The sequence below is a fragment of the Aedes aegypti genome, chromosome 2 (genome assembly GCF_002204515.2).
Source record: "Aedes aegypti strain LVP_AGWG chromosome 2, AaegL5.0 Primary Assembly, whole genome shotgun sequence".
Taxonomy (NCBI): Eukaryota; Metazoa; Arthropoda; class Insecta; order Diptera; family Culicidae; genus Aedes; species Aedes aegypti.
Genome location: NC_035108.1, coordinates 65,145,329 through 65,172,047, shown reverse-complemented (window position 1 = coordinate 65,172,047; position 26,719 = coordinate 65,145,329). Strand labels below are relative to the sequence as shown.

The 26,719-nt window shown below is 43.1% G+C and overlaps 2 protein-coding genes across 2 annotated transcripts; both read left to right on the top strand.

Annotated features, from left to right (window-relative positions):
- Positions 1-3,195: 3,195 nt before the first annotated feature.
- On the top strand, positions 3,196-4,433 carry LOC5564626 (vacuolar protein sorting-associated protein VTA1 homolog). Its single transcript, XM_001648921.2, has one exon. The coding sequence runs from the start codon at positions 3,318-3,320 to the stop codon at positions 4,308-4,310; it is 993 nt and encodes a 330-aa protein (XP_001648971.2). The 5' UTR covers positions 3,196-3,317; the 3' UTR covers positions 4,311-4,433.
- Positions 4,434-16,844: 12,411 nt separating this feature from the next.
- Positions 16,845-21,280, top strand: LOC5578958 (chromatin assembly factor 1 subunit B). Its single transcript, XM_001664087.2, has 4 exons — positions 16,845-17,114; positions 17,186-17,378; positions 19,035-19,548; positions 19,611-21,280. Exons 1-4 carry the CDS (start codon positions 16,980-16,982, stop codon positions 21,199-21,201), a joined length of 2,433 nt encoding a protein of 810 aa, XP_001664137.1. The 5' UTR covers positions 16,845-16,979; the 3' UTR covers positions 21,202-21,280.
- Positions 21,281-26,719: the final 5,439 nt, after the last annotated feature.

Genomic DNA, 26,719 nt, shown 5'->3' with positions numbered 1-26,719 from the left:
GAATAGAAGCCCGACCATGGCAATTCAAGAAAAGAGTACCCCTGCTGAATGTTGGACCAGAACTAAACCGGATTTAGGGAAGCTACGAATATTTGGATGCAAAGCATTTGCATGGATACCTACCCAACTGAGGAAGAAGCTGGATGGAAAAAGCCGTGAAGGAGTCATGATCGGATATGCTCCGAACGGTTACCGTTTATGGGATAGGTCAGCAAGAAAAGTTTTCATTGCGAGAGATGTACGCTTCAATTAGTCCTGTATGCCGTTTGCAACAAATTCGGAGCCGGTTGATGATAGTCCGCTGGTGATTCCAATACGTTACGAGCAAGAGGGGGAGAATCAAGTTGATGATGCTGCGAACGACGTGGAAACCGCCCGTGAATGTGACACAGATAATGATGATGATGACGCTGATCAAGTTTCCGAAAATTTCCCCGATGAACTGAGTACAGACGAGGACGAATCTCAAGTTGAAGACCGACACGATACACAACCTGAGGCGCTCCCTTCGCATTCAAGACGTGAAGACTGCATAGAGTCAACCACGAGGCGCAGCGAACGGGAGCGCAGACTCCCAGGTAAGTTCCTGGATTTTTTCACCGGTTTTAGAGCAACCTCTGCTGTTAAAATTCCCAACCATGTAGATTCACCGACGAACTATGCGGAAATCACAGACCGTGATGATAGGGCGCTTTGGTATGCTGCTGTGAACGACGAACTAAAATCCTTGAAGGACAATCAAGTTTGGAAGATCGTTCAATGCCCGGATGGTGTGAGACCGTTACAATCGAAATGGGTTTTCTGCACTAAACAAGACGAAAACGGCGTTGTCATCAGACACAAGGCAAGACTTGTAATCAAGGGTTACCTGCAGAAACCTGGATTGGACTATCAAGAGACGTATGCTCCAGTGGCAAAACTCACGACGATACGGACAGTATTGGCAGTTGGCGTTCAAAAAGGATATTACTTCCACCAGATGGATGTGAAAACAGCTTTTCTGCATGGCGAATTACGCGAGCAGATTTACATGGCGATTCCAGACGGAGTGAGGGCGAACCATGGTGAAGTGTGCCAACTGAAGAAGTCCCTTTATGGCCTTAAGCAGTCGCCAAGATGTTGGAACGAGAAATTCAACAATGTCATTTTGAATCTCGGATTCAAGAGGTCTAGACATGATCATTGTCTTTATGTGCGACTTGGAAAAACAGCCGGTGAAACCATATTCTTGGTACTTTACGTGGATGACCTACTTATAGCTGGAGCCCATTTGAGCGAAATTCAGTCCCTGAAACTGCAGCTGTCCCGTGTGTTCAATATGACCGACTGTGGAGTAGTGAAGCACATTCTTGGGGTCAAGATCCAATACGATCAGCAAAACGGAAGAATGGAATTATCGCAGAAAGCTAATATCGCGAAGATGCTTGAAAAATTCGGTATGGCTGAATGCAATTCATCACGCAGTCCTATGGAGAAAGGTCTACAACTAAATAAAACCCAAGGTGAGCGAACCCAAGAGCCATATCGAGAGCTTCTAGGAAGTCTGATGTACACGATGATGTCGACAAGGCCGGATATCTGCTTCTCTGTTGGGTACCTTGGCAGATTTCAACAACAACCAAATCAACAGCACTGGATGGCACTCAAACGTGTCGTACGTTATTTAGAAGGAACTCAACATATAGTGATGGAACTCAAACGGTACGACCACGCAAAGCCGCTTATTGGTTTTGCTGATGCGGACTGGGCTGGTGACCGAGAAGATCGCAAGTCAGTGAGCGGATACATTTTTCAAGTCTATGGAAACACCATATCGTGGTCTAGCAAGAAACAAACAAGTGTTGCAATGTCATCGAGCGAAGCCGAATACGTTGCCTTGAGTTGTGCTGCTGCTGAAGCTATATGGTTGACAGGTATTCTGGAGGATTTAGGAGTGAAGCAAATCGAACCGGTTACGATGTTCGAAGATAATCACGGATGCATCGGTATGGCGAAAAATTTGGAGTCCAAACGAGCTAAACATATAGACATCCGATATCATTTTGTCCGTGATCATGTTGCCGAAGGGAAGCTTGACGTACGACCAATAGGAACAAAGGAACAATTGGCTGACTTATGTACGAAGGCACTAGATGGTGATCGTTTTGCTACTCTCCGGAAGAATCTAGGGTTACACGATCGAGAGGGGGTGTAATCGAAGTTACCATTTGTGGCGATCGTTCAGCAACTGTGATCAAAGTTACCTTTGAAGATCTGAGCTGCCAATCATCATCGACCTGATTTGTTATTCCTAATCAAGCCCTCATCAAGAGCAGACGTATTTTATTACAACTCTACAATAAACTGTTATTTGTTCATCAAGCTCTATTTACTACTTCCTTCCCACTTTTGAGATCCGAACAAGACCAAATCTCTTCAGGTGAGCTTGCGACAAGCAGAGGAACCTCGAATCCATATTTTAAGGGGCAAAATCTAGCTTTTTTTTCATTCAGTCTCATGACATTCATGTTCTGTCACACATGGCTATCTAAAGCCACTCCATTTCAAATTCAATAAGCAAATCAGTCGGTTTTCATGATTTAATATTTAGACATTCATGTTTGCCTCACATGACAACTTAATGTTGATACACATGTCATTATACCTGTAAGGAAGTAATGAAGAGTGTTCAAGTTATCTATTCAGGCAACAGCGCATTCTAAGCAGGCTTAGAGAAATACGATATGGAAACCAAGCAAGAAATATACTGTCAGTTATTGGTTTAATCTTGGCTTGAAAAGACGCTTATAATTAACTACAATGAAGTCAATGACGAAATCCATATGGCTACTACACTCAATTCATGTGATTTTCCGCATTGCGCAAATCTACAAGTAAAACACACGATCTTGACGTGTAGATTTTTCTCAGTGTAATGCGGGCCAAAAATGCGCACTGTAGAAAAAAGAGAATCAAATTTATGTTTGAGAAATATGATCATCGATTTCTCAAATTCGCGTCGATATCATTTCGCCCTTTTGAATAAAAGTGTACAGAATTAGCCAGCTGTTTATTTTACAATTTGATGATTTTGAAAAACCGCCAGTTTCATAAGTTGCTCTTGATTACTGTACTGGAAATGAACTAAATTAGCGCTGTAAGCTACACTTCACTTTCGTAAACAAAATGCATTCATCTGGTTCATCCGCAACAAAACATAAATTCGAAAACGTCAAAGTTCGATTAGTCGCAGATTAGTCATTGTTGTGGGTTTTCAGTGCAACTTTTCCCAAATTTTCAAGTTTTAAACGCAGATTGGTGGTTCCAGAATCTTAGCAATGGCCTCCAATCTACCGGAAGTCCCTGCCTCGTTGAAGACGATCAGCCACTACTTGAAGACGGCTCAGGAGCACGATACTCGCGATCCCATCGTCAGCTACTGGTGCAGATTGTATGCCTTGCAGCTGGGAATGAAAATCAATAGCCAGGGAGTCGAGGAGCGGAAGTTTCTGATTTACGTTATGGACTGGCTGGAGACGACAAAGAAAGCGAATGCTGATAATGATTGCATCATTCACGAAGTGGCCGCCCAAGCTTATCTGGAGAACTACGCACTGAGGTTGTTTTTGTACGCGGACAAACAAGATCGGGCGGGTAATTTCGGGAAGAATGTTGTGAAGGCGTTTTATACGGCTGGGATGCTGTACGATGTGATGCAAACTTTTGGGGAACTGACGGAAGAGGTTACTCAAAACAGGAAGTACGCCAAGTGGAAGGCTTCATACATTCACAATTGTTTGAAAAATGGAGAAACTCCTGTTCCGGGACCGATGAAAACCGACGAAGACAATGAGCTGGATAACGAATTAGCCGGATTAGGACCAGGACCTTCGGAGAGAAACGACGAACCGATGGCAGGTCCAAGCAATACCCAACCACAGGCGCCCTATCCGTCGATGGGATTCCAAAGCTGGCCCCAACCGGGAGGGGGAGAGCAACCTCCTGCGCCTATTTCATCCGGTCCTCCGTCAGGGCCAACCAATTTCGTTACCAACGATCCTTTCAGCAACGTGAAAGCCCCAACGCCACCAAGTGAACCGGAAAAGCCCCCAGGTGGGTTCCAGCCCTACACAGGCCCTGCAGTGACTAGCGGAGAAGTTCCGGCGCCAGTGTTCAACGCAACTGGAGTGCAATTGACGGCGGATCAGTTGACGAAGGCTCAGAAGTACTGCAAATGGGCCGGAAGTGCGCTCAACTACGAGGACATCAAGACGGCGATCGACAATTTGCAGAAGGCGCTACGATTGCTGCAAACTGGGCAAGATAGTTAAGGGCTTGTTGAGTATTGACGCGAACAGAGTCTCGTTATTCACACACCATTATTAAATGTTAGGCATATAGGATTGTACACGCAACGCTTTTGGGCTTTCAATAAAGATTATTTACTAACCTAATCAAACATTTTAATAATTGACTCACCTGAGTTCTGGCTTCTTTCGCCACTGACCGGGTCACCGGTGGTGTTGGGGATGTCCGTTTCGCAACCCGAGCAGGGGTGGTTGATGGCGTCTTGGGAGACGATGCAGCAGCCTTGCCAGAAGATACCTTAGGCACCATTCTTGCCGGAGTTTTGGGCAATGGAGTTGCGTCAGAAAGCGATGTTGATCCACCGTCTTCATGCTCGATGGTGTAGTTCAGGATTTCAACCACCGTCGAGATTCGTTTCTCGTTTTCGGTTTTGATGGTCTGCACGGGAAGAGGTATTTGTTTTACTGGGCTTGTTTGCGGAGGATTATTCGAGACCAGCACAACTTTGAACTCTTTTGTGGCTATTTGGTCTTCTGGTTCGACCGGATCAGTCATGGGTCTTTTCCTTCGCTTTGCTTCTTTTAGTTGGTCCACTTGCTCCGTCAATTGACGTGTTTTCTCCATGCGTTGAAGACACAAATCCGAGCAGAAGATTTCGCTTTCTGTTTCTTCTTCGGAGACATCGTAGCTGATAGCTTTACCACAGTAGTTGCAGTTACGTTCCTCCAGTTCTTCGATTTCTAAATAACTGCCACCCATTTGTTGTTCGTTCAATTCCTGTTGTCCACTCTCATCATCGCCTCCGGTGTCGTAATCCATCGGATCCATCGTGTTTTCGTCCCATCGGTTCTCGTCCACTGAAAACACTTGATACGATCCTTCTTGATCCTGAACAATCTCCGTTGGTTCGTCCGGAAATTGGTCCTTCTTTATGAACAGAGATTTCAATTTCATTGGAACCTCCGTACATTGTGACACGATATGGTTCCTCATGCGAGTCAAATTTCGCACCGTTGTCCACTGGCAGAATATGCACGATCTTTTATTGTCCGTCGCCCGGAACAAACCGTGAATATCCTTCTTGTTCTCAGCCACGAACAACGAATTCCGTTCCTTATCAAGTGTGGCCTGTTGAATGGCGGCGATTTCCTCCCGCACCAGATCCGGTGCATTCTGACACTGTTCCACGATATGCTTCACCATCCGGGTGGCATTCATGACCGTGGTCCAGTCACAGTGCAGGCACTTGTACTGCGTTTCTGCAGTTTGGACAAATTCCTTCCGCACCGGATGTTGATCTTTCCGTTTCAACTTGCTAGCAGAGCTGCTGCTGGCGTTCCTCCTTCCACCCAGAACAAATTCCACATCGCTGCTGCGGTCTGGCGATGATTTCATCAGGTTCTGCCACACGATCTTTTCAGGATTTTCCATTAGGAAACGCGCGCGCAGTCACTAATTTGAAACTTATTCACAGAGCGTGAAACTGAAATATTTCAGTAAAAATATTTAATGCGAATCCGCACACCGACATCGACACTGCTTCAAAGAAAAAACAACTTTGTAGCAAACAACCAAACAAAAGCAAGCAAAGATGAACGGAGTGAACTGTTTGGCAGATGTTTCCAAGTGAATTTAGAACGAGAGCCGCGGTTAAGGTTCATGAAGGAGGGGCTCGTAAATGGAAAAATCGAAGGGATGTAATTTTCTTGTTCAAAGAATAAAATATATTTATAAACAATTCACAAAATTCATAACGCTGCAGGGGGTGGGTGGGTCTCCTAACGATGTTACAGCACATACACTGTAGGACTAAAGTACCCTTTAAAGGGTAAAAAAGTACCCTCTTTGAGAAAAACTAGTTTAACTCATAAAAAGAGTACAGTGCTTGTACTCTTTAATGGGTAAACCACCTGTACGTCAAATGAAGGTGTAAATTTTACCCATTACTTGGTTTGAAGAAAACAATAAAATGGGTAAATTTTGCCCTCTTTGTGCCTCGATGAATAACCTTATAGAATATATTATTTTGGTGAAAAACGAGAAAACTAATGAAACTAAAATGAACTACAACATTTATTTAACAAACATATGATTCATTAACATTTATAAATAAACTCTAACATGTAATGCTGAACCGGCATCTCATTGAAGAAATCAGGACAGCTTGGAAGATCGGTTGATTTTTTCGAGGTCTTCGTTTGTTCCAGCTCGCATCTTCCTCCACCCGTTCTGCATTGTTTGAATCTGATAAAAAAATATATAAAAAATAATCTTCAGAGGTCGTTCGATGATTTTAATCGATGAGGATTGAAAATACTTACCGTTAAATAGCAGTTAAAACAGTTTTTGATGAACCCTTAGGATCTTACTGATTCAAAGTTGTGAATCTTGAATGTATTTTTTCACCCTTTAATGGGTATATGTCCAAAACTAACAAGAGGGCAAAAAATACCCTCTTTTGAAACTTTTCAAGAACCCGTTATTTTGACAGCTCCATATATCATTGAAAAAAGGGTATTTTTTACTCCCTAAAGGGTAATGCCGGGGTTGTATACAAAAATTGAATAATGTTTATACAAAAAGCGTTACAAGGGGTGGGTGGGTGATCAAAATGGTCAATTTTAGCGTGAAGGCTGGTTTGCTACTGACAAGAAAAGGAATCGCCTATCTCGATGCGTGGAAAATTTCTCCCCAGAAATGCTCCAAAAATCACATTTTTCTGATCGCAGTACGCAGTTCAGAAGAAATGTCATTTCAAAGGGGGCCCCCTGTAGGGAATTTCTTGAGCCATACAGTCAAGGAATTTCTTTACTTTTCTTGAACGAAACAGCATACTTAGCTTTAAGCGAAGTATGCACCTCAACAGAAAAGTAATGGACCTGTGCATGAGTTCACTGTTTGACGTTTCAGCGGTGCCGTGTTTTTTACGTGACCATGGCAACGAGTGAATAGGCCAGGGGAAGTGGTTCACCTAGAGTGAATTTCTGTCAGAGAAAAAGTAGATTTTGTATAAGATTTGACAGAAAAATGAATGACAAGTTCATCCACTTCTCCTGGCCTATGGACCAATGCACAAGTTCACTAATATGACGTTTGAGCGGTGCCGAATTCATTAGTTGCCATGGTCACGTAAATAACACGGCACCGCTCAAACGTCAGATAATGAACTCGTGCATTGGTCCATGGACCGATGCACGAGTTCACTAATTTAAAGTTTGAACGGTGCCGAATTCACTCGTTGCCATGGTCACGTAAATAACACGGCACCGCTCAAACGTCAGATAGTGAATCCGTGCATAGGTCCATTCGGCACCGCTCAAATGTCAAATTAGTGAACTCGTGCATGGACCGATGCACGGGTTCACGAATTTGACGTTTGAGCGGTACCGAATTCACTCGTTGCCATGGTCACGTAAATAACACGGCACCGCTCAAACGTCAAATAGTGAACTCGTGCATCGGTCCATTGGTCCATTGCCTATCTCGATGCGTGGAAAATTTCTTGCAAGAAATGGTCAAGAAAAGCATTTTTCTTTGATCACAGTACGCAGTTGAAAAGAAATGTCATTTCAAATGGAGCTTCCTGTAGAAAATTTCTTGACCATTTCTTCCCGCAGAAATTTTTACTTTTCTTGAGCGGAACAGCATACTTAGTTTTATGAAATAAATGAATGAGCCCTAAGTGCATTGTAAAATAACAATACAATCACAGTACAATATATTGTTTTGAACAATTCACTGTATGTTATATGAGGTTTTTACAATACTGTTCGGATACAAATGCAAACTGTCCTCAAAGCAGTCGTTAGTGATGACAGCTTAAAGCCTGATTTGCTGCTGAACAGGAATCGCTAAAGAAATTTCTCGCCGATTCCTTGCAGAAATTTTCTACAGCGACTCCCGTTTGAAATGACATTTCTTTTCAACTGCGTACTGCGATCAGAAAAAAGCGCATTCTTGAGCGATTCCTTGCAGAAATTTCCCATGCATCAAGTTAGGCCGAGAATTTACTTGCCAGCAGTGAATCAGGCTTAAAGCTAAAAATAAGTTTTATTAGGTTTTTCATAGGATTTTGCTAGGGTTATCAGAGACTTACATCAAGTTTTTCTTCTGTCTTGAAGAAGTAACCAGAAGGAATATCTTGCACTGGGAATTTACGGTTTCTTCGTAGGATTTAAAAACTAAATTAAGTAAATAGGGTATTTTGAGTATTTAAACTAATTTCGAAGCTGTTCCGTAACTTATTTACTAATTAACTAGTGATTTAATCTTTATCACTAGTGATTTTAGGTTATCAAATTCTTTAGCGCATCTAGGAATAAACAATTTACGATTACTTTAGCCGTAATTTCTACAAATTCAATGGTAACTCACTCAGTGAAAAAATAAGAACTTAGGTGTCACTAATTGCGCTTAAAATGATGGGGAATAGAATATTGCGCAGTTCCCACCTTATTGGACCCCGCCTTCAGAAGTGCGGGCGGGTTCATAAGTGCGGAAACGTCAAACCCTTTGTTTTCGCCGTTGGCGGGCAAGAAAAGGCAGTGAATCGGTTTCGCGCCAACAAAAATTGTTTTCGTTTTAGCAAAAGCATGTGCTCTCAGCAGGATTGCTAGTTTGTTTGTTTTTTTTTTTGTTTCACGAAAACTTGCTTGTAAAACATTTGTAAAAGTATGTCAGCCACTTGAAATAGGCTTGTTCGATTATTATTAATTGTGGCAATGATGCAGTCAAGTGCAAATCTGCATTTGGATAGAAAAACCAGTGTAATTTGTCGCGTAAATGTGGATTTGAAGTACTTTGGGTATGGATCCATTTGCATGGAAACATATTTAGAACCACTGCTTGGTGACCTTCAAAGTGCGATACACAACTTTCCCAATAATCCATTTATCTAAGCAAAGCACAATATTAAATTCATCAAATTTGGGAAATTTTACAAACTCCATAAACGTGTCTTCTTAATAGCATTGATTCCACTTTTGTTCTGTCATTCTGCTGTGCCTTCTACTCGCGTTTCTGCTGACAACTCCGATGACACACGCTGCTTCTGCGTTGGATCGCGATGGTCTATATTTCCCAAAGAGTCAGCTATAATCTCAGCGCGACAGGGTTGTTCCGATGTTTCGAACACATCCCGGCTCGTAATCCTGGTCCGGAGTTATCATCTGGAACAGCGTTACTTCCCTTTATCTCCAGTACTGCTAGATTGGCAGTTTCCCGTCGAACTGTACCGTAATTTGTCCTGATGAGTGCTTGGCGAATCCTCCCATCAATCGACACTATCGGTTCTTCAACTACTCCTCTTGTCCACGACTTACGTCGGTCTCCGTCGACAACGAATACTAGATCACCTTTCTTCAGCGGTGTCGAGTCATTAAACCATTTACTGCGTCGATTTATGTTCGGGACATCCCGGATAAAAACGTATCATTCAGTGAATGGAATAAATCATTAATGTACAATATAACGTATTAGATACAATACAGCGTATTGTAATTGAATGTCGAAGCAATATTATTCTTGTTTGGATATATAATTCAAAAACAATATAATATATTGTAACAGAACATTGTATTGTTTTTAATTGGTTTTATACCTTACAATTTTGGTCAAATTCCTATTTTCGCGTAAAACAACTGTTGCTTTTTTCTATGTAGCTTTGCTGAAAGAAATAAACAAAACAAGTTCAGAAAGCAAGAAATATTGGGTGAAAAATATTCAAAAAGTAAAAATAAGTATTTTTTTAGAAGTCACTTGACATTAGCTGTAACGACGAATGCAACCATGATACAGTTCGTTGAATTGTTTTTGTATTGTACAACAATACACGAATTGCTAATCAAGACAATACATGAACATTATATCGTATTGTATTTTCAAAATTTTTGTATGAGAAAATATCTATATTTGTATTGTTACGATACTTAACCACCCATACATTATATTGCAAAAATCTCATATACCGTACAGTAAACTGTTCAAAACAATATATTGTACTGTAATTGTATTGTCATTTTACATATACTGTATTGTATTTCCAATATATTGAAGGGTACTGTTACAATACGTTATATTGTTTTTGTATTGTATTTTTTATTCGGGATACTCTTTAAGCCAGCGTTCCCACAAATTGTTGGACAGCTGTACTGAGCGCTGATACGTGTCACGTAGCGCACTTGCAGGATCAGTAGGAGGAAGTACTTCATGGGGCTTGTTGGCAGCTATACCCCGTAGAAAATGGTTAGGAGACAGCGATTCGTACTGAGATTCTTGTGGAGCATAGACAAGTGGACGGCTGTTTACCATGTCTTCAGTTTCAGCTAGGCTTGTGTGCAGAATTTCGTCGGTTAATCTACGTCCATCGTTTAGGACCGTCAACACGTTCTTCACAGTCCTGACCATTCGATCCCATATGCCCCCCATGTGGGGTGCGGCCGGGGGATTGAAATGCCACTTTGTCCGGGCACTCGTAAACTTTTCAGCACATTCGTTCCGTATTACTTGGACAAACTCCTTACTAGCAGCTTTAAGATTAGTGCCGTTGTCCGAAAAATATTATGCCGCAGGTCCTAAACGGCAAATGAAGCGTCAAATTGTCATTATGCACGATTGCGCAGTCAGGTTATAGGCCACTTCAAGGTGGATAGCTCGAACCACCAAACAAGTGAATGGTACGATATATCTTTTCTCTGAGCGACGGCCTACCGAGACTTCTACTGGTCCAAGGTAGTCAATACCAACAAATGTGAAAGGTCTTTTGGACGGTGTTAGACGCTGCACGGGAATAGAGGCCATTCTTGTGAACCTTGCACCAGATACAACTTCGCTCTATTTTTGCCAGCACCGAAGTCAGATTGAAGACATAGAAGCGTTGCTTAATTTCATTTTTTACCTTTTCTCTGAAAGAGTGACCAAAGGTTTCATGGTAGTAACGTACTAGCGGTGACTGCTCCGTCCCTAGGAAGGGTTACTGGAAACCGCATGTCGAAAGGCAAATGTCCGGCTTTGTCACTTCGTCCATCTACTCGCAGCACCATTTCGTTATCTAAGAGCGGTGTCAGCTTATAGAGCGGACTACTCTTCTCCAAAGAAATCCATTTGGGCGGTTCGCGATCCAGATTCATCCGAAGCGTTTTAATTTCGTCACCAAAGACATTACTTTGCGTGAATCTCCATAGCACTTTCTCGGCCCATTGATACTCGCTCTGCTTCAGCGGAACTCGAACCGAATGCATCTCGACGATTATTTGATCTCGTTGACTTGCTGTTGGTTTCAGCGTTTCGATGGGTTCCCCATTTGCTTTCCGACGACAGTTGGAAACAAACCGCAGTACGCTGGCAATCGATCTGATGAGCACATTCCATTTTGAAAATCTCGTTGCATCGATCAGCATATCCGGGAGTATGATGTCGTGGAACAGATGTACAGCTCGCAATTCGATTTTTATATTCGCCGGCGGAAATTGCTTAGATGGCCATAGTTCTTGGAGTTGATAGAGAAAGTTCGGTCCGCTAAACCACTCGGGTGAAAATACCAAAATCACTCTTCCATTTTGTTAGGCTATCAGCAATGTTCATCCTCGAGGGTACCCATCTCCATTCGGACAGTTTCGTTGGGCTTAAAATCTCTCCGATTCTGAAGCAAACAAATTGTTTATAGCGCTTTTGATCCGACGTCAGCCACGACAAGACAGTTTGGGAGTCAGTCCAGAAAAAAGTTTGATTTATTTGGAGAGACAAATTTTTCTTGATTGTGTGTCACAAGCGCGAGCCCAATACAGCTGCTTTCAGTTTTAGGCGAGGGATGGTGGCAGGAATCCGGCACACCCGAAAGCGCTTTCGCCTGCATCACAAAATACGTGCAGTTGCACCGGTCCAAAATCCTTGGATTGCACCGTTCCGAAGTAGCTACGAGGTATTTTCAACTTGGAGATTTCTGGAAGCAGCCCAATCCATGATTTCCACTTTTTGAACGACTCTTCGTCAACTGCTTGATCCCAGTCGCACCCAGTTCTCCAGAGATCTTGGATAAGCATCTTTCCCAATGTGGTGAATGGAGCTAGCAGGCCCAATGGATCGAAGAGGGCCATTACCGAGTTGAGGATTATTCTTTTTGTCGGCTTTTCAGGACGTTCTGCTGAAATTTCAATTTCTGATGGAACTGCAAACGACAGAGTATCTAGATGCGGATTCCAGAGAACGCCTAGTACTCTTTCATTATCGGTTGCCTTATCTAGGTGAAAGTGTACCAATCCATTCGAATTTTCCTCTCCTATACCACTGAGTACTAATGACGAATTCGATGTCCAGTTTCTGACCTCGAACCTTTCGTTCGTGGGTTCGAATCCCACCGGTCGAGGATCTTTTCGGGTTGGAAATTTTCTCGACTTCCCAGGGCATAGAGTATCTTCGTACCTGCCACACGATATACGCATGCAAAAATGGTCGTTGGCACAGTATGCTCTCAGTTAATAACTGTGTTGAGTAGCAGGCTCTGTCCCAGTGGTGACGTAATGCCAGAAAGAAGATAACTATTGAATTGAGTATAGTGAGCATGATTTTTTTCGTCCCTGGTTTAAATACCTGACTGTTCCTAAACTTCGAGACTTTAATGTCAAGCATCTGATTACTTAAAGACTTTACGTCAAGAACGGTCTATGTAGTTTTAGGTGCATACATAGTGGAGAAATGATAAATGGTTGACAGGAACACATTGTCGCACGTTCTGAGGACTGATCAGAAGTACTTGGAACCTTCTTTCCAAGAAACCTAGCTACAGTCTGCTTATCAGTGGCAAATAGAAATCTGCATAGATTTGCAAATTAATGATTAAAAAAATAAAACAACCAATTAGGTACTTTTTTTGTCCAAACATCTTATTTTATTTTATACAATGTCGGTTGGGGATCTTGGGGACAGTTGAAGACCAATGAGTTCTTTAAATTGACATTTTCCTCTTCAAGTATTTCTTCCAGTTTTCCTTGCAGAATGTACATTTCTACGTCGGAGCGTTTAATCACCGCAATATTTGGATTACATGAAGGAACACGACTGTAGGTAAAATAACTGGTGTCTAAAAGTCATTGAAATAACAGATACTACAAAATTTATTTATGGATACCTGCGACTACACTGTCTAACTTACAGAATGACGGGAGATAAGGATTCTGAACATTCAAGCGGATGAATGATTGGGATTATATTGATTCCATATACGATACTCCAATGGGTCCGGAGAGTGACACAAGTAGCTAGGCCGAGGCTTCTTCGAAGCACGTATTCCTGAGCCGACCGAAAGTGAAGTTTTTAGAATTTTCCTAACTGCGGCCAGCAAAAAAACAATAATTGGAGCTGGCCTGAAGCTTCATTGAAGCGCTTAGCTGCCGGTTTGTAGTATGTTATAAAGACTTCTCTTACTACGATTGGCATCAGAAAATAGCACCTTCGCACTGGCTACGAATAGAGTAAGCGGGTGGTATCACCCTTTATCAGTCGCTAGATCAGTCGGGATGGAGGATAATACCGGTTACAATACGAGGTATCACAGATAGTGTTTTTTTCAGTAGCTTTTCCTGAGCGCTCCGAAACACGCAATTTTGACAAGGATAGAAAATAAACATTGGAGCATGCCAATTTTCTGAGTGTGCATTTAAATGCATTGAAATTTAACAGATGCATCAGAAGTGATCCAATCCTTGGTTGCGACTAATATTTGAATAGTTCGCTGTGTTCGTAAAAATACAGCGCCACACTTAAAAACTGATTTCGAAAAGTGAGGCGCGTCGCGAGTCACACTGGTGCGTTCCGGTTTGGTGGCTGCGCGACAATAACCACCTAACAGACACATTTAAATTATACATGAGCCTCGCGATGTAGTAGAAATTACATTTCTCGCATAATCTGGGATAACGCCCTAAAAGCCATTGGTAACCCTGTGTGAAGCTCATTGTTTCTGAGCAAATGAATGATTAAGCATCCCTTTTCTTGAGTGAAAGTAGACCACGGATGATGAAGTATTCCCACAGAGGAAACTAGTGAGTCTCAACAATCACTCGTTTGTTCCCGTAGCGTTCGGATAGAAGTGTCCATGCTTGAGCGTAATTGCCCTCGTTTATAATTTTCTTACCCAATACTCCTGCCGCTGCTCCCATCAGCGCCTTGTCGAAGTGGTAGAGCTTTATCGCATCCGAGTCGCGGGATTGTGCCACTACGTCCTGAAACATGGCTTTGAATTTTGGCCACTTGGTGTATCGGAGCTTTCAATGGCTGCTGGTGAACGATGATCTGCGCTGGAGGGGCCACGTGATTGACAGGTTGCCGCATGAGGCGAGATTCGACTGCGACGGAAGTGTGTTTGTAATAATCCTCGAAGCGAATGTACTCGTCCTCCTGCACACTCACCGCATCGTCCGGGACTATAGCGATATTGAATATTCGTCGTTTGCAATTTCGATGCGTACACTTTCAAGTTTGCAGAATCGATCGGAAGTTGGACGTCGACATTTTCGTAGATGCGAAGAACCTTGTTCATTGCCAGATTTCGCTGGCGATTTAGCGATTTAGCCGAGCTGCTATTACGGGATCTGTTACGACGGGTATTTAGCTGGCAATTTTGCCAGTTCCATCGGAAGCCATTTCGTTTTCGTCGAAACCACGGAATACGTTCTCCGACATTTTGTTTTCGTTCTTTTTTCTCACTGTTCTGCCTCAGCAGGAATCTTCTTCTTAGCACTGTTCTGCCTCAGCAGGAATTTACTTTTTCGCACTGTTCTGCCGCAGCAGGAATTAACTTTCGCTCTGTTCTGCCTCAGCAGGATCACGTTTCAGAAATTGGTTTCGGGGTGGCACGCACTCGGGAAGTCCAATCCGAACCATATGTTCGGTCGTGTTTCGGTGGACTGTATTTTCGGGACTTCCAGAGTACAGTTCTTATCGGGCGGAATTTCGGGTTTCCTTTCCGATCGCGGTTGGAAAAAACGGAGTCAGAACTAACTTCTCTAAAACTTTTTTGGAACATGCACGAACGCGTCGCGATATTGCCTGTTCGGTTGGCGGGTGAACAAATAATGGCGTTCGCATTTGCTTTTCTCTCGCTTTCCTTCTTCCATTTCGTCGTCGTTTTCGCGCGTTTCTCTCCTTCCTTTCCAAACGCACATCGTTGCGTTCAGCATTGGGCGATGCGAGTCGGCGCTGCTATACTGAACGCTTTTCGTTTGGAACATATGGACCTATGCACGGGTTCACTATTTGACGTTTTAGCGGTGCCGTGTTATTTATGTGACCATGGAAACCAGTGAATTTGGCACCGCTCAAACGTCAAATTAGTGAACTCGTGCATCGCTTCATTCTTATTTCAAGCCTGATTCGCTGCTGATTTCTTGGCCTATCTTGATGCATGGGAAATTCCTGCAAGGAATCGATCAAGGAAGCGCTTTTTTCTGATCGCAGTACGCAGTTGAAAAGAACTGTCAGTTCAAACGGGAGTCACTGTAGAAATTTCCTGCAAGGAATCGGCGAGAAATTTCTTTAGCGATTCCTGTTCAGCAGCAAATCAGGCTTTACAATGTAGTCGGAACTTTGAACTTTTACCGAAATTTTTGCCGAGATCTCAGCAGTTGGCTTCTCGGCAATTTATTTCGCCGGCCTCGGCGAATTATGTGAGATTTCAGTCAGCTCTTCTAACGTAATTCAAAAGCATCGCTGAACCCCCCACATGTTTAGTTATGGACCGATGCACGAGTTCACTCGTTGACGTTTTAGCGGTGCCGTGTTATTTATGTGACCATGGAAACCAGTGAATTCGGCACCGCTCAAACGTCAAATTAGTGAACTCGTGCATCGCTTCATTCTTATTTCAAGCCTGATTCGCTGCTGATTTCTTGGCCTATCTTGATGCATGGGAAATTCCTGCAAGGAATCGATCAAGGAAGCGCTTTTTTCTGATCGCAGTACGCAGTTGAAAAGAACTGTCAGTTCAAACGGGAGTCGCTGTAGAAATTTTCTGCAAGGAATCGGCGAGAAATTTCTTTAGCGATTCCTGTTCAGCAGCAAATCAGGCTTTACAATGTAGTCGGAACTTTGAACTTTTACCGAAATTTTTGCCGAGATCTCAGCAGTTGGCTTCTCGGCAATTTATTTCGCCGGCCTCGGCGAATTATGTGAGATTTCAGTCAGCGCTTCTAACGTAATTCAAAAGCATCGCTGAACCCCCCACATGTTTAGTTATGGACCGATGCACGAGTTCACTCGTTGACGTTTTAGCGGTGCCGTGTTATTTATGTGACCATGGAAACCAGTGAATAGGCCAGGGGAAGTGGTTCACCTAGAGTGAATTTCTGTCAAAGAAAAAGTAGATTTTGTATGAGATTTGACAGAAAAATGAATGACAAGTTCATCCACTTCTCCTGGCCTATTCGGCACCGCTCAAACGTCAAATTAGTGAACTCGTGCATCGGTCCATTTTCGTGAATTCCCAAGTACGGCCCTGTCGAGCTCGAACGCCTAAAAAGTTCATCCAGGTTCACCCATCCGTCGAGTTCACTGCATCTGGAACGTCAAGTTTGCGCGCTCAAAACATCCTCACCGCAGAGAGAAGTGGAGGCGTGAAAGTGTCCGTCGATGGTTTAAAAAATTTGGTGCAATTATAAATATTGAAATCATTGTTGAAAGTGTCCAAACTCGTCGCAAACATGAAGTGCCAGATCCCGGAAATATCGTGGCACAATCGCGATCCGGTTCTGAGTGTGGACATTCAACCGCGAACGAGCGGCGATAAGGGCGACTTCTACCGGTTGGCTTCGGGCGGAACCGACTCTCATGTTTTGGTAATTTCTTGGAGGATCCTACCTGGTAATGGCGGTTCTAATTAAAGAGGGGGTAATTTTATCGATTGTAGATTTGGTACATGACTCAGAATGCCGAATGCGGAACGATTTCGCTGGATGTGGTGGCCGATTTGGCTCGCCATCAACGGGCAGTGAATGCCGTCCGGTGGTCCCCAAATGGGGAACTGCTGGCCTCCGGCGACGACGAGAGTGTCATTTTCATCTGGAAGCAGAAAAGCGATTCCGAGGTGATCAACATTTTGGGTGAGTAGATTATTTTTGTTAACCCGTAAGCTATCTCATGAATCATTTGTAGGCTACATGATTGATTGTTCCTTGACATGATATAAAGTTGTAAATACTAACATATTATCGTTTTGCCAATAAATTACAAATACAATTGACATACAAAATTTAAATTGCTTGTATTTGAGCATAAGTCAATAGTTTTTCATGAAATTTTGAAGATCGCTTCACTATTAGTTGTACTTTCATGAGTGACAAATTATGATTGAAAGTATATGTAAAAACCCACTTACTATGGTGGGATTCGAACCCCCGACTCTTGTGTGGTAGACGAGTAATTAACCAACTAAGCTACCGAATCACTTAATGATTCAATAGCTCAGAAGTTTACAAGCATCGAAATCAAATCCCAACAGCTCACGTAGATCTTTCGCATAACCTAAATCTGTCTTAAAAATGGGCACTAAACCGAATAGCGCCTTCCACTTTTTTACTTGCGCTGCCTTTAGTGGTGTTCATTTGCGTGGGCAGGCAAAATGAGCTTAACAGCAACGTTTCTGAAAAAGACTCGAGACCTCCTGAACTCTTCTACATGATTTTTATCAGAAAATTCTTCTAAAATATTATTTATAGCTATTTATCCGGGGTTTTTACTAGGAATTTCACCAGAGATTCCTCCAGGAAGTACTTTTGATCGCTATCATTTTTTTAGCCTGTTTTCGATAGGGTTTCAGGAATACCTTTAGCAATTCCTCCAGGAGCTCTGCCAGTAGTTCCTCTACAAATTCTACCTGGGATTCTTTCAAGGATTATTCCAAGGATTCCTGCGGGAAAATCTCTAAGGGGTTCCAATAGTGATTTTGCAGGGAGTCCCTGCAGGAATGCCTTTAGTGATTCCTTCACAGATTCCTCATGGGATTCCTAAAGGAATTTCGTCAAGGATTCCTCCAGAGATTACATCAGGGATTCCTCCAAGTATACTGTAAGCGATTTATCCTGATATTCCTGCAGACATTGCTCTAGAAATTCTTCCAGAGGCTTCTTCAAGGATTAATTCAGGAAAAATCCCTACAGATGTTCTTTCAAAGACGTCTTCTAAGCTTTCTTAAGTCATTACACCAGTGGCGATTCCCTAACCTCGAATCTACCTGTTCCATGAATAGAAATTCTTGAATTTCAGCAACAAATTTGTATGTAATGAATAGAGTTTTGTTACAAAGGACGATTTTAATAAATAATTTTTTAATTTATAATCTAAATTTGCCGAAATAGTCAGTTTTAGAGTCGTAGAACAGGTAGAAAGTGAGGTTACGAGTCGCCACTGCATTACACTAGGACAATCTTTTCAAGGATCACTCCAAGTAATTTCTCCAGAAATTCCTTCATGGGTTCCAAAGGAATGTATCCATTTCTGGATCTTTTTTCTTAACATTTACTTCAAACTCAAAGCACTGACAAACAGACAAAACGTTATGAAACGTATCCATCCTAGGCCTCTAAATCGTCTATACTTCCCCATCACTCATGAAACTACTAACGGTGTAGCAGTCCTCAACATTTCGTTACAAAACTATTGACTTAAGCTCAAATACGAACTTTGAACTTTTTGAGATCTGTATGTCAGCCTCGTAATTAAAAGATTCTTCTTTGTGAATGCTTATGATTCGATTTCAGACGCGACCAACGACCAGGATAAGGAAATCTGGTTGACATTGAAGATTCTCCGAGGACACATGGAAGATGTGTACGACTTGTCATGGTCGCCCAATTCTATGTTCTTGACCAGCGGATCTGTCGACAATACGGCCATGGTTTGGGACATCAACAAAGGAAAATCAATGCACATCTATTCAGACCATAAAGGATTTGTGCAAGGAGTTGCATGGGATCCCAAGAACCAGTATTTGGCTACCCTGAGCACGGATCGATACTTCCGAGTGTTTGACCTGCAAACGAAGAAGGTGTTGACCCGGAACAACAAATGTGTGCTTCCGGTTCCGAAGGATTCTCCCCTGCATGGTAAAACGGTGCGTCTGTACCACGACGACACATTGCAGACATTCTTCCGCCGGTTGAGTTTTAGTCCGGATGGAAACCTCATAGTTACTCCTTCGGGCGTGGCTGAGATTGAGGGTATTCCAAAACCTCTGAATACTACGTACATCTACACGAGGAATTCTTTGAAGCAGTAAGTTATAAGGTGTTTGTCATAGTAAATTGAACTCGATGATAAAAATATGCTTGTTTCAGGCCTGCCATTACATTGCCCTCGCCGGATCAGTACACCGTTGCTGTTCGATTCTGCCCACAGTACTTCAAATTGCGTCCTCATCCGGAAAACAAGCCACCAATCATTCCGTTGCCATACCGGATGATTTTCGCAGTTGCCACTAAAAGTTCCGTATACCTGTATGACACCCAGCAGAAAACCCCATTTGCACTGATTTCCAACATTCACTACACGCGTCTAACAGACATTTCCTGGTCCGGTGACGGAAAGATCCTGATTGTTTCATCAACGGATGGTTTTTGTTCGATGATATCCTTCACTGATGGTGAACTGGGTGAGCTCCACGTTTTGGAAGTTGACGAGTCAGCGGGTCTGGAAAAAGAGAAAACTCCAACGAAAAAAGCTACATCGAATCGAAAGAAGTCAAAGGATGGGAAAGATGATGAGAAAAAAGAAGTTAAGAAGATGGAAACGGTCCCGGAAGAGTCGAAAAAAGAGGAGAAAAGAGAGGAAACGAAAGAGCCTAAAAAAAGCGAAACAGTTGCTCAACCAATTGCCTTCAGAAGGAAACCCAAGGAACCTGAAGCAGAAGAACCGAAGAAAGAAGAGAAAGTCGCTCAACCGATTGCCTTCCGAAGGAAACCGAAAGAACCTGAAGCAAACAGCGAAACGAAGCCAGAACCGAAGGAGCCAGCTAAGCCAACTCCTATCGAGATTAGGCGCAAGCCACGTGAGGAAGATAAGCCAGCTCAACCGATTGCTGTAAAGCGTAAACCTAAAGATTCCTCAGAAGACTCCAAGGCTGAGCCCGACACCCAAAGCGACGAATCTCGAAAACGTCCTCGTTCCAACAGCTCTGAAAAAGAGCAGCCTTCGGAGGAAGCCAATCCTGTGGCGGTGCGTTTGGTCTCGTTGGAGACGACCGATCCCAAAGCAGGAATCGTTATTAAGGAAATTCCCCCTGCCAACACCACAACGGACGAAAAGATTGTCCAACCAGCTAAAGAAATCATAATCGAAACGGAAAAGATCATCAGCAGTGACGAAAAGTTCGACAGTCCTTCGAGGAAGAATCGTCCCGTGACGCCTATCGCTGTGAGGCGACATCCCCGCACTCCGGACGTAACTCCGTCTTCGTCTGAAAACGATCGTGATGCCACGCCAAAAACCGGCAACAAAAATTCGGCCACTCCCATCGCTGTTCGCCGACAGCCTCGCAATTTATCCTCCTCAAATGATAAATCGACAGAGTCTTCCAGCAAATCGAAGCCCACTTTCGAAGAGGATGCCGTCGATACGTGGCCAATCGATCAACCGAAACCAGTCGTCGCCAAAACGGTGGTTCAGAACAGTTCCCTGGGAATCAGTGAACAGACCGAGGACTTCAAACTGGTCATATCGGACGACGAAGAACACCCTCCTGCAACCACTACGGAAAAGCCGCAATCCGATGACGCTGGTAGTGCCGCCGATAGCGATTCGGACAAGGCCCCTACCGAGAAGGACAAAACCCAATCGACTCCGGTTGCGACGGCCACCACGCCGAAAACGCCTCGACGGGTGGAGTTCCGGACATTGTCGACACCTAAGTCGAAGAAGAAGTTGTTGTAGAGCAACCGATTGGCGGTCTTTTTCTGTGCTAATTGTTTAAGGTTAGTTTTTAGGGTAAAATATAATCGTTCGAATGGAACACTGGGTGATCGACGCATCCGAAAGCCTTAGTTGCCGTGGATTATAAGGATTCAAAGCTGAAAATGATTGTGTCTTTGTCATCGTGGTAAGTATGAATGAACGAGGGAAGTCCCACAGCCACGAGGTGAGGAGCGGATGACCATGGGTTCGATTTGCAGTTCCTTCAAGAAACACTTCATTCAGTCATCAGAAGATATCGCACGGAGGACCGTGCATTTGGGAGCACATTCATTCGATTGAAACTGAGCAGCAGGCTGTGCGCGTGGGCTTTTGCGTTTTGAATTCGCTGCCACGTTTTGTTTCGTTTCCGCGTTATTTCCAAATCGGCTGGTGAAATTTAGAAACCGCTATGCTGCCCATCTTCTGTGCCATGTTCTATGTAAACCTTATGGAGCGTGGGACAAATATGCGTAGAACAGCAGAATGCCACCTAGCGAATATTGTGAACAGAAAAATTGCCTTGTGAAGTGATAATAGTGGATATAGTTAAATTCGCAATCCGCATTCTGTGACATGCTAATTAGACTATCTAAATGTTTTTATAGTAAAATCAATCAAAAAAGAGATTTAGTGTTTGATTCTTTGAATGCGTTGCGGGGCGAGTGGAAAAAAGTCAGCTGTGTTGAATTTATCGTGTTTATGGTTAGGTGAACATAATATGACTATGAAATTAACTACAATACAAACTGGTAAGTGTTAGGTGTGATCGTAGCACACCGGGCTAAATTTGAATTTTGAATGGTAACCATTAGCAACCAAATTTTCAATCACAGCAACCTGTGCGTTGCCCGAGCATAACTCGGTCTCTTTTGCCGTAAACCGTAGATTAGTGAAGACGTAATAAAATTAGCTCTGGTTAAGTTAGTCAAAACCACGTTTTTCACTGTTTCGGCTGATCCCGAAACACAACATTTTTTGGCGACGAGGTAAAAAGTGAAGAAGACTGCCCTACGCAACGAGCTCCAGCATACGCGAAAACGGAAATGGCGACAAATTCGATCAACGCAAACCGTGGGGAAATGCAGCAAGCGATCCTGCAAATGGCTGAACTACTCCAACGATTGGCCACGTCGATCAACCAGGAGAAAATTCTACAGTCGCTCTCCACCAACATCAGCGAATTTGTGTTCGACCCCGAAAACGGCATCACATTTGAAAAGTGGTTTGTACGTTATTCGGACCTTTTCGACAACGACGCTCGGAATCTCGACGACGCGGCCAAGGTACGTCTTCTCCTGCGGAAGTTGGATCATGCTTCACACAGCCGTTATGTGAACTACATCCTGCCCCAGCTTCCCAGAGACATCCAGTTCGACGATACGGTAGCCACGCTGAAAAAATTTTCGGCACACCGACGTCCGTTTTCAACAAACGCTTCCATTGCCTACAGCTGGTGAAAAATGAGGCAGAAGACATCATCAGCTACAGCGGGAAGGTAAATCGGGCATGCGAGGAGTTCGAGTTCGATAAAGTTAAAATCGACCACTTCAAGTGCTTGGTTATCGTCTGTGGTCTCGAAGCATCCCGCTACGCAGACATTCGGGCACGGCTTCTTTCCCGCATTGAGGGCGAGACGGCTGGAGCGCAAGTGACTCTCCAGACACTAATCGACGAGTTCCAGCGACTTGTCAACCTCAAGGCGGACACAACGCTCATCGAAAAACCATCAGCTTCGAAGCACATCGTCCACGCGGCCTCGGATAAAAAGGAGAATCAGTCACAACGTCCACCGAAAGCGAAAGGTAAGCAGCTACCATTCACACCATGTTGGCAATGTGGTCAGGTCCACTACGTGCGGGACTGTTCATTTTCCGACCATCGTTGCAAAACCTGCGATCGCGTCGGCCACAAGGAAGATTACTGCGGCTGCATCAAGAAGTCAACCGTCGGCGAATCCAGTCATACGCATTCGACCGGTAAGAAGCATGCAAAGAAGAAGCAAAATAAGTCAAGTGGTTCCAGTTCCCAAACTCGAGGAGTCTCCGTGGTGAACCACATTGCAAGCCGTTCCAAGAAGCGACGCTTCGTAACGACAGCCATCAACAACGTCACAACGTCGTTACAATTGGACTCAGCCAGCGACATCACGGTGATTTGCGAGCAAACCTGGTAACAGCTGGGTAAACCGGAAACGACGCCACCATCGATCGAAGCAGTCAACGCATCCGGTGAGCCACTGGGGCTCATTGGTGAGTTCTAATGCGACGTCACGCTCAACGGAACAACGAAACGTGGCAAATGCTCACGTCGTCCCCCAATCTCAACGTCTTCGGCATCGATTGGATCGATATGTTCGATTTGTGGTCGCTGCCATTCGATTCGATCTGCAACAGCATCGCTTCGACTTCCAAGCCAGCGTTTGATGACGAGGTCCAGAAGCTTCAAAGCGAACATCCGAACGTTTTCGACGACTCGCTGGGCCACTGCACTAAGACAAAGGTAAAACTTTTCCTTAAATCTAACGCACGTCCTGTTTTTGTCCAAAGCGTCCGGTGCCATTCAACACGATTCCGTTGGTGGACACCGAGCTCAATCGACTCGAATCGTTGGGAATCATCTCTCCAGTCGATTTTTCGGAGTGGGCCGCTCCGATCGTCGCTGTCCGCAAGCCAAATGGACGGGTCCGCATCTGTGCGGACTATTCGACTGGTCTCAACGATGCGTTAGAAGCGAATCACTACCCTCTGCCGACGCCGGAGGAAATTTTCGCCGAGCTGGCCGGTAGTCGCGTCTTCAGCATCATCGACCTGTCTGACGCATACCTGCAGGTTGAAGTGGACGACGAGTCGAAGAAGCTACTAACCATCAACACGCACAAGGGGCTGTTCCAATTCAACCGCCTCGCTCCAGGGGTGAAATCCGCGCCAGGAGCATTCCAACGGCTGATCGACAAAAAGCATGGGAAACTGGAAAGCCAGTAAAAACGCTCAATAATTTTACTGACTAAGTCAGTAATTTCCATCAATCAAAACATATTTTGGTTTACTGGGTTTTTTCGGTAATCGTAAAAATTACCGAAAAAACCGTAGTTCCAAAACCCAGTAAAATTTTACTGGGGTCGGTAATCTGAATCGGCTGTGTAGTGTAGTAGTGTCATTACTAATACAGTCTAGTCGAAATGATTTTGAATAATTTGTCATTTAAGTGTTATTCTGATTACTCCTGTCTTTTACGTAAGATTAGAGTCTTAAATGTCAATTGTCGTCAAGCCTTAACAAAATTGACTGTTTAGTATTAGTTCTAGTTAATTTCGTTTTTTGTTGTTAAAGGCATTTATTGGTCATTACGTTCATATATCCTTAAAGAAAAAGTCACTTGTCTGTTCAACAATTTCTCGAAACTAGCAAGTGTACCTTAATGATCGATCTCAGCGTCTTACTTTCAATAGTCATTATTGTACTGAATATTTAACAGTAAAGTTACCTTATGCTTCTATTGCAGTCTCCTACAAGATTCACTTTTCGGTGGCAAATGCAATGCGCGTTGTAAAGCACTTTCTACTTGTAAATTTTGCGAAAATGAAGCTGGAATTAGATTGTTTATACCATTGTTACAAAAGAGGTATTCCTTGTTATGGTAATGTAAAAACCATATTAAAATAAGATTGTCGCCACTTATTTCTATTCAGTGAATCTACTAGCCATTTTCCTCAGAGTTATTTCCCTACGTCGTATATGATAACGATAGTAGTAGAGATGGTCGGGTCTCGGGTTTGAAAATTTGAATTTTTTCGGGTTCGGGTTCGGGTTGAGTTTGAAGGCTACAAAATTATCGGGTACGGGTCTGGTTCAGGCTTACAAAAAGTCGGGCTTAGGCCGGGTTTGGTGAGGATTGTGAACAGAGTAACAACCTAAAAGCTTCCCTATGCATCAGAAACGATGAATTTACCATCTTTCAAACTCGGGTTTTTCTTACAAACATTTTTCGGGTTTCGAGTCGGGTTTACACAGCAAACATTTTTCGGGTTCGGGTCGGGTCCGGGTTTGCTTTTCAATTATGTTCTCGGGTTCGGGTCGGGTCCGGGTTTGAAGAAATAAAATAAGTCGTGTACGGGTCGGGTTTGGGTTTGAAAAATGTGAAACCCGACAATCTCTAGTATCTAGCTAGCTAATAGTAAGAGTGGCTACGGATCATTATGGTTAGCAAAAGGCTAACTGATCGTCGCGAATAGTATAGTGGACATTACACTTCGAATAGAATAATTATTTGAAATGGGCATCAATGGTATCAACGACGCAGAACGTCCGTTGGATCACATCGGAGATGTTAGTACGTCTATGCCATACAAATTATGACGCGGTTTTAAGCAAAAATGTCAAAATGTGATACCACCACTACAGGTTACGCTTCAACAATGGAATTTGTTAAAGTTGCAAGAGCATTGTCAATATCAAGTTTTGTTTGTAAAGAAAATTTCTCGCGGAACATTACTAAAGGACCTATGTACAAATGAGAGATTCTCTCCTCTCTCGTTCTCTTTCGATTATAACAGTGGAATACTAAAGATTTTGGGAACTTTTTCACTATAGATCGAAAGTCAATTTCCTTGACTAGCGTTTCATACAAAAAATGCAACAGAAGAGGTTAATATGACTCAGTTATTAATGAAAGAGAAAGTAAACAAAGAGAGCCTCTCAATGTTAGATAGGTCCTTTAGTAATGTTCCGCGAGATTAATGTTAACATCAAGATTAGAGTCAATATATGTTTCATATATATTTCAGTCGGCTCGAAAATAATTGAAAGTGGAGCTTATTGGATTGAGAATCGCTTCATGGGATTTTTGAAATGTAACAGGGACATGATCAGAATCAAAATCAGCATGAGTAACTAATTGGCTACAAAGATGGGTCGGTTAAAACCAAATCAATCGTAGATGGATTTCTAGAAGAGAAAAAACATGTAGGGCTATCAGGGCATTGAATTGAGAAATATCCTGAAGAGCATTCATCAAATAAAATTCTGCCGTTGGAATTACTTTGAGAATTATTTCATGACCGATGTTTGGCATTAAAGTCACCAATGACAAAAAAAATTGACTGAAAATGTATGCAGTTTGACACTTATGTACCCAGCATGTTTCTGAGCGAGAACGAAGAGAACACCAGCGACATTATTCTTATATGGTTTATTATTTCTATTGATGCAATAAATGAATATTGAAAGCACAGATAAACAGACGTAACTTTTAGAGCAAATCGTTAAAAACATATTATTGAAAAAAAAAAGAAACGAAAGGTGAACTATGTTGGCGAACAATTCGACACATAAGAATCATGTGCCTTGAATTCGTAACGAACATCTTCGTAGTTTTGAATGTCTCTCTGTTGAAAAATACATGGGACTCTCTTCGCCCGCTCTCAAACTAACACACTCATCCACTGGCTTTGTCATTCAGTCAGCCAGTCCAGTTGACTCAACATCTGCCTCTCCCATTC